The sequence below is a fragment of the Prorops nasuta genome, unplaced genomic scaffold, assembly GCF_024137725.1.
Source record: "Prorops nasuta isolate Cenicafe-Biocafe unplaced genomic scaffold, Cenicafe_Pnas_1.2 PNAS00377, whole genome shotgun sequence".
NCBI lineage: Eukaryota > Metazoa > Arthropoda > Insecta > Hymenoptera > Bethylidae > Prorops > Prorops nasuta.
The window spans coordinates 1-8838 of record NW_027117173.1 but is presented as its reverse complement, the minus strand read 5'-3'; the positions used below and the strand labels follow the sequence as shown (position 1 = coordinate 8838).

The 8838-nt window shown below is 37.5% G+C and overlaps 2 protein-coding genes across 2 annotated transcripts; one reads left to right on the top strand and one right to left on the bottom strand.

Annotated features, from left to right (window-relative positions):
- Positions 1–934: 934 nt before the first annotated feature.
- LOC136785469 (short transient receptor potential channel 5-like) lies at positions 935–5596 on the top strand. Its single transcript, XM_066746515.1, has 11 exons — positions 935–1117; positions 1315–1646; positions 1711–1915; positions 1999–2175; positions 2250–2520; positions 2600–2705; positions 2769–3070; positions 3140–3391; positions 3452–3567; positions 3624–3782; positions 3855–5596. The coding sequence occupies exons 1-11, from the start codon at positions 1115–1117 to the stop codon at positions 4023–4025; spliced, it is 2094 nt and encodes a 697-aa protein (XP_066602612.1). The 5' UTR covers positions 935–1114; the 3' UTR covers positions 4026–5596.
- A 224-nt stretch (positions 5597–5820) lies between these two features.
- Positions 5821–8780, bottom strand: LOC136785472 (max-like protein X). The gene is made up of 5 exons (XM_066746517.1): positions 8358–8780; positions 8103–8246; positions 7656–8035; positions 7476–7589; positions 5821–7399 (listed from the first exon to the last, which is right to left on the bottom strand). The coding sequence occupies exons 1-5, from the start codon at positions 8392–8394 to the stop codon at positions 7343–7345; spliced, it is 732 nt and encodes a 243-aa protein (XP_066602614.1). The 5' UTR covers positions 8395–8780; the 3' UTR covers positions 5821–7342.
- Positions 8781–8838: the final 58 nt, after the last annotated feature.

The following is an 8838-nucleotide window of genomic DNA, read 5'->3' as shown; positions in this document are numbered from 1 at the left end:
ACGTGACAGAGTTACAGGAATTTCTTGAACAGCATCCAAACGTATACATAGGGACGGAAAATGCACAGGTAAAAACAAGAAACTGTTTTGAGGTTGGGTTTCGCTGTCAACCCCTTAGAATGTGAAAGACCACCGCCAATGACATTATTTAGAGTGGGTTGACGCGATAAGTCAGAATGTGCGTCGGTAGAGCTTTGTGAGTACTAAATACATTGTATAAGAAGATAGGTTTGAGGTTTTTCACGAGAAACAAGAGGGACTAAGGCACCGAAAAGCAAGCAACGCGAGATTTTCTTATCCGAAATCTTTAGCTTGCTGAGAAGCACGTACCCCCCGTCGAATGTTTTCCCCTAGGTTATTTTCTCTACGGACTTTGAAGAAAATTGGCAGGATGCGCCGCGAAAATTCTTAAATCTCGAGGTGAAGAGTAAAGTAGAGGATAGGAGATGAGGAACGAGGCAAGACGAAGAATGAAAGAGTAAGAGAGAGAAAGAGAGAAGGCGAAAAGAGCTGACTGGCTCCATGTACATATCTACCGGCCATATTTCAGCCTGTCTTTTACAAGACAATGGTTTCAAGCGAGACCCGATAAAAATTATTCAAATGATTCGGGTCGCTGTAAATTTTGTTCGTGGATCCCCTCGTCGACAAAACGTTCGCGTAACTCTCTCTCTCTCTCTCTCTTGTTATAATTGCATAGTGGCGATGCTCGGGTGTAAGAAGAAAAGAAGAATAGAGGCAAGTAAATATTTGTACCGGTGAGAAATCGGGCCGAGTCACGAGGGCGTTAAACGACAGCTGGCGATTGTGCGCGCGAACGGCGTTGCGGTGTACTATGTGAGTTTTGTGTCATTGTAAAGATGCCGCTGTTCACAGTCCCCAGAGACCCTTGGAAAAGCCGCCGTATCATGGAATATTGTGACACACCCGACCTGTGTCAAGACCCGTGCAGCGTCAATGGGGCCGGCCCATTGTCAACTATCTTCTTCCTTCCTCCCTCCTAAAGTCAAAAGTATACACCGTACTCTATAGCTACATATAACGTGTCTTCCATTGAAAAATTCAATTGGAAGCACGAAGGGTTTGACTTTGATCGTGAAAGTATTAGCAAATAATGGTGGGTCGTTGAGGTTGTCGAACAGTGACTCGGAAGCAGGACTACCTGGCGTGTTTTCCTTTCACGATTGTTGAAAATGGACCGTTTTTAAGTGGCCTATAAAACGACCCTGCCCCCTGCCATGCCATCTAGTCCTGGCTTTACAGTATTACAGTCCTTTCTACACTACATTATACCACCGTGCATTTTGTTTTCAGCGAATCACCGCTTTGCACATAGCTGTCCACGAGAGAAATATACCGATGATCCAGTTCTTGTTATCCCAGCCGGATATCGATCCCCAGGATACCCATTTGCACGCGATCAAGGAGAATCAGCCGAAAATCGCTTTGATGATTTTGGACAAACTGAAGGAACAGAATCTCGAACATATTGGACCTCCTACCGATAGCGCAGAGTTTCCTGCTTATGCTACGCCTTTGTCAGTGGCAGCCAGATACGGCCATTACGATCTGATCGCGCTATTAAAGAATCGTGATCATACTCTGGAGAAGCCCCATACGCCATCTTGCGCATGCGAGGAATGCAGGTAAAGAAGAACCACCGCACGAATACTCTATTATCGGCAGCCAAATACAACTTTTCGATTTTAGATCACTCAGGGAAAAAGCAGATCCATTGACTTTGGACAATATGCGCCTATACATGTACGAAGCTGTATCCAATCCGATATATATATGCCAGAACATTGACATAGACTCAGATCCAATTATCAAAGCGTTCGATCTGTCGAGGGAGCTGAACAAAGCTGCCAGTTTCGACAGGGAATATTACAACGTATACAAAAGTCTTTCAAATGTAACTCTTATCGATCTCATCCCTTCCTCCACCATTTCCTATTGATAATATGATTTTGTTTTTCTCTTGATTCTTATAATTAGCAAGTATCCGAACTGGCGACAAATCTAATAGCGTGCGCTCGAACCAGCGATGAGGTTGAGCTTGTTCTCAGACAATCGTCAGGATTTGCACGCTCCGCAAAGTTTCGGTATCCTCGATTGTTGTTGGCGCTAGACCAGAAGCAAAAGAGCTTCGTAGCCAACTCTAATATTCAACAGGTTTATTTATCTATATACCACGAACGCATTTTTTATTTTCTGCCTTGGTCCTTTTCTTCTTACTTGATTTTCAGGTAATCGAACGTGAGTGGACTGGAGACTGGTTCGAGTGGCAACTGAGGAAATCGTGGCTCAAATGCTTGACAATCATTCCTCGGATATTTCTGCTTCCCGTGATAGCGGCTGTAGTCTTGGTAGCACCAAAATCTAAAAGGGCCAAATTCTGGCAGATTCCTGTGAATAAGTTTCTATCGTCAGTGGCCAGCTATTTACTCTTCTTAATCTTTGTATTTCTGCAATCGAATATCAACAAGAATGAACAACTTCGAGGTCCACCAAATACAGGTGTGTACATGTGCGCGTGTATATTTTCTGTAATTGTGTTAAGAAAAGGCTGATAGAAAAGTTTTTAAAAACTTGGTAGGTTACGAGTTTATATTGGCTATTTACGTGATGTCTTATCTCTGGGCATCCACGAGATTATGCATAGTGCACGGTCCACGAAGATTCTTTAGAACTCCATGGAATTGGTAAGCTCGAGCTATACCAAATACTGAAGAACACTGAAGATAGGAAATCAAATAATGTATCAGGTACGAGATTGTGATGCTGTCCTTGTTCATCATGTCGTTCATATTTTGGATCGCGGCAGCCATTGACGTTAGAATAAACGGACAACGAGACTTGGAAAGAAAATATTGGCATAAATATGACTCGACCCTGATAGCCGAGGGTGTTTTCTGTCTGGCCACCATAATGGCTTTTTCCAGGCTGCTATTTATCTGCCAACTCGACTATAATCTCGGACCACTGCAGCTCTCCCTTGGAAAAATGATCAATGACGTTGCCAAATTCATCGTGATATTCACGATTCTTATAATAGCTTTCACGGCCGGTAAGTGTTAAATTTCTCTAATCGCAATAAATATAGAGACGCGCCATTTCATTATCGCTTGTCATATAGGAACATGCAGGCTTTACCATTATTATGATGAAATGGTTCAGACGGACGATGAATCGAAGATCAAAGTGCAGCAAGCCAGCTCCTTCGTAAATTTCGAATCGAGCCTCAAGACTCTTTTCTGGGCAATATTTTGCATGAGTCCGATTGAGAGCGCTGACGTAATCATCGAGAATCTACCTGGCGAGACGGAAACGGAAACCATAATCAATCGTCACACTTTCACCGAGGCGATTGGATACATAGCGTTTGCAAGTAGTAATCAATCGTAGATGAGAATGGACTCAAATGACGATAACCTGAAACGTCTTGCAGGTTACTCGTTCATCGCTGTAGTGGTCGCCCTCAATATGATGATCGCTTGTATGTCAAACACCTTTACCAAAATCACCGATAACGTTATTGTCGAATGGATATTCGGCCGCACTGAGGTTCGTCCTTCAAAATAGATTTGGAATTACGCGATAATTATAAATTATTCTTTCAGGTTTACGTGGATTATATGCTAACGACAACGCTGCCACCACCTTTCAATTTAATCCCGACTATCGAAGGTATCCAAAACATGGTCGAGTACATTAAAGTTCTCATAAAACCACCAGACGACAAACGAGCTAGATGGGACTGGAAGAATTGCTGTTATATTGTTATCATTTTTCCTTCACCTTGTTCTCTTTTCACGGACCGATGATGAATCATACAACAAATCATTTTTCAGGAGAAACTAAAAGAGGACGACAATGAGGATTTTAAAATGGTCACGACACACTTGGTACAACGCTACTTGAGACAAAAAAGTAAAGAAACTATGAAATCAGATATGGACGAATTGAGGAAGGAGTTGATGGAATTGAAAAATCAGCTGAAAGAGGCGCTTTCCTCGGCTTAATGTAATTATCCTCCCAATTGTACGGTCGGCTTAATTATCAGGGGCATCCAACGAAAAGCTAGTATGCAGAGTTTCATTTGCTATTGCTATTTTCTCATAAACAGAATTGAAGAAACTAATTAAATTAAATTATATAAAATTATTATAGGACACAAGGTCTATTACTGTGCTTAAAATTTAATTATCGACAATCCCCGAAGCAAATATATGCATAATAATAAAGTTGCGGTTGAGGCCCAACTGATGTTATGCTTAGTATACCAACTTATTACTGGAACATTATTATCTACAGAAAGTTTACCAATATTATTTAAGAATTTCCTAACGAAGACTATCAAATATAATTAAGCCGTACACATTACGAATATTTGCAGATAAACATGTATAAGCACGCATATTTAATGCTTTAGGTTTTTTAAATAGAACTTTAATTATGGATCAAATAATGTTTAAAGAAAACTTTTCATTTAATTCTCCTGAGATACTTATGGTCAATTCCTAAGAAGCGCATAAGGGAAAGGCTGTAGAGTGAGGATCAAAATCTGGCCTTCACATCTCACTTAGGCTTTTAAAGTTAATCAGAAAAACCACTACTACAACTATCTCTTTCGCTCTTTTTCTAATATACTCTCAGAATAAGATTTATTTTAATCCTATTTTTATTTGTTTTGCTAGGATGAATGCATAATTGGAGAGTGCACGATGAATCTCATTTAGCTGAACTAGCTAGACAGTGCATATACATACAATAAATGCAGAAGAATTCAGTCTGAGCAATTTCAGCTCGTGCAGCATGTACGAGATTACTGAGCACCGCCTTCGAAGCTTTCAACTGTTAGTCAACGTTCAAAAAGGAACAGACTACCTGAAAAGCGACACTGCTCCTTTTTCATCGATGGTTTAAACATTCTTCAATTTCCAGTTCTGACGATTTCGTTATTATTCGCCAAGAAAAACGTACACCCGAATTCTATCATCAGTAAATTGGTAAAATACGTCATGTCTTAGAGGAAAAAATATGTAATAACCACTTTCGTATAAACAATGAGATATCAGGAAGTGGCGCTTTTCAAAACAAGTAAAAGGGAAATTTTTAAAAGAATAACTGTAAAAGCAGGTCAAGTCTTTGTTGATGTAATGGAAAATGAAAAGAAAATAGCAAAGAAAATTTTATATACTACCATCTTCCAGTAACAAATTTCATGAAGAGTATTAATATTTGTTCCGAGGTAGCAAACTCCATCGTAAATAGTTTAGCATTTGCATGCGAGGGGTGTAAATCGTAAATGTGAGATATAAAATGAATAGCTAAAATTGTCTGAAAACATACTGCAATCCCCATGGAATGATTTAGAAATAAGCTCAACACAAGTTATGGTGTGTAAACGAGAATCAATATAAAGCTCTGAAAAAGCACAACTTTGACTAGATCTCGATTCCAGAGCTCACTCACCCTTACCGTAAGTCGCATTTATTTCTTTACTTCTTTAACTCAAGATTCACGTTATATTACCTATAGTCTATAAAAAGCTACTTCCCCGACTAGTACATCTTTTTATCAGTTTTATTTACCTGCCTTAAAATCTTCAAGAACCGAATTTTTTGTGATAACGTGTTCAAAACACCAGAACCTATCGTTTCGTTATACTTAAAAAAAACAAGAAATATCAATTTTCCATACAACTCTTCTCCTTGTGCTTTGTTTAAATAAAATATTTATTATAAAACCGTAAATTCAATCAGTTTATACAAGCCACGAAAAATGTTTAACATTATTTTTCATCCCTATGAATAAAAATTCATCCATAAAGAGAAGGCAAAAGGCAATCCCCAATTCACAGCATCGGATAGGTTCAATCTATTTGTGATTTTTGCATATAACATTCGGTAGACCTTTTGTTATTTTGCCAGCTATATCATGACGAGTTTCTTTTATAATGTACTATCTTGATTATGGGATGCGAGGCGTTTTAAGCGTTATTGGAATACATAAGATGGGAAATATCATATATTGTCGATTTGGTGCAAAGCTTATTCAGAGCGATTCAAGCATCTGAAAAAATCCTTAGCTTTATTTGAAGTCACTATTGATGAGAATTGAAATATTTCCGTTGAACACTAAGAATATTCGCTTGGAAACTGAAATGGGCACAAATTACGACCGGAGATATAAAATTTATCTTGGTATCCCGCTCTTTTCAAATCTTGATTAGTTTAAAGTTGTAGTAGGTCTGTGCATCTATCTAATTCTGTACATTTTTTATCGATCGTTGGATAAATGGTGTAACTTAATATAATCTTAAAAATTTGATGAAAAATATTTATTTTTTCATTTATCATAAAAGTTTTTTATTTGCACTTTAGTCAAGGCCACAATTGTTATCAAAATTAATAAAAACTTTTTCTTAATAGTTTGGAATAATTGTAGTATTCTCTTATTTTTCACCAAAATCAAAGGTAAATCGATTTAGTGCAATAAGATTAGAGAAAAACTATAAATGTTGTTGGTGGTAATTTTAACAGTTGGAGGTTTGATGATGATGACAACAACGTTGACTTTTTACGCTTGAATCTTTAGATATTTGTGTTGCAAAAGCGTAGAAAGTTCTAAAAGGCACCGATTAAGCAAGCCAAGTTCTCGAGCAAAAAACTCGGCTAAGCAAAGGGAAAATTTTATTCCCTTAATTGATATTATGCAGAGAAAAAGAATATACCCACCGAAGATGAGAAACTATAGCAACCTAATTATATAATAAAACTTAAGAGTTGCTCTTAGAAACACCAAACACTACCAATTATTTTAATATTTTTCCCGTAAACTAAAATGAATCCTAACTGAAGACTGAAGTGAAAAATCTGCATGCACCCGCTATACTGTATCATCAGTAATTGTTTTCCTTAAAAAACACATTATAATCTAATTTTTGATTAATCCTGAATGATTCAATTAGGTATAAACAGCTACGTTTAAGTCATAGAAACATTTAACCAACTAATTTTCTGATAAAAATAATCAACTTTCTTCAATCGCCAACATGTCGTATGGGAGATCCAACGTTTACGATGCATATACTATATATTGATATACTATATCTAATTTATCAAATTTACGATCGTATATAAAATAAATCTCTGTTCATAGACGTTTTACACGCGTATTCAATACCGTTTAACCCGTATCAATCATTTACTTCCTTTCCTTAAATGGTAACTGTTGCTAGATGGCCCAAGAACCCCGAGAAAAACTCTTGTCTATATTAATAATATAATGAGACACAGGTTTTGTATTCATATTGACTTATACTCTCTTTTTTTGACTAGCTGATTTGTCTATTTAACTGCTGGAGCACTGAAACTACTACTTCGCGAAGGGTCTGAAAGAAACATTCATTTAAAATTAATATGTTGTTTGATTAACAACCTATAATATTCTTTTCTGTTTATATCCACCTGAGGTTTGCAGTGCTCCTCCAACCAGCTGAATACGCATCCAGATAATTCAGCAAAATTAGCCACAGAAATGTTGTTGAAAGTTAAAAATAATCGATCCATAATTGCCTGAAACTAAATGAATAAAAAATTAAAAACATGTATCTCTATTTTATTTCCAGCCTTGTCTAATGAAATTACCACTTGAAACTTAGTCTCGTCGGAAACTCGCATTTCTGCGTGTCCAGGCTCAGTCTGATGAGCTTTGACAATCTGTTCATAATTGGCTTGCATTATACGCAAAGCAACAACTTCCTTTCTTAGAGCATTGCGCTCCTCTTCCTGTTTCTTCTTCTGCTGTAGCAAGAACTGTATGTAATCAATGGATTTTTGTAAAACAGTAGCTTTAGATAATTTGTAGCCAGAAGAATCAGTGTGCTGGCAAGTTGGTACAAGATCTTGAAGTGAATCGTATCCTTTCTTAATAGCATCTCTACGTTTTTGTTCAGCCTGAGTATGAGCTTCTCTACGACGTTCTTTGTAGCTTATTGTAGAATTCTTATTGTCACTATCTTCGTCTTCTGCAATAAAAGCAATTTATGGAAATTAGAAGCATTACTAAAGCTTGTTATAAAACTACATTTTTACCAGTATTGTGAGCTGATGATGAAGGCGTATGTATAGACCCTGTACTGCTGCATCTAGAAAATGTATATTTTTCTGTTGGGCTTGATGGTTCCAATTTCATATCATTATCCATTCCGGCTGCTGAACCACGCATCATTAAATTTTCTAGCGTTGAAAAGAAGAGAACTCTATTATATTGATAGCTACAACATGTGATACACACAATTCAGATTTTAACTAGATGAATAAAGAAACACAAGAGTTTACTAAACTTACGTGTTTCATATGATTCCTTTTGAGATATATCAGCCATATTTACATGGACAGAAAGATTAGATTTTTCTTAAGAATGATTTAAATCCCGAAGGGGAGCAGTTTGAGAGGTTACATTCAAACATCAAACGCTTAAACACAGTTGAAACATTGGTGCAAATCGATTGTGACAAAATCAACAATCAAAAGCAACTAACCAGCTACGGTAGAACCGCATTGAACATGAAAATTGTGCATTCGATTAAACGCAATTACAGCATTGCAGTAAACAGTTCCCACGAGTACGTTTCGCAACAACACTGACTGAGGGGCGAGGGCCTTGAATATCGCCATCTTTAAAAAGTATTCAGACAGTAGTGTTGCTGAGAGTGAAGGATGGAGCATATGCGGGCCATGTGGTGGGAGAGGAGGAGGCATGGACCACAAGAGGTGAGGAGTGATGACTGAGGAGGATTGAGAGCGAGGGATGCTTCACTGTTTTTTT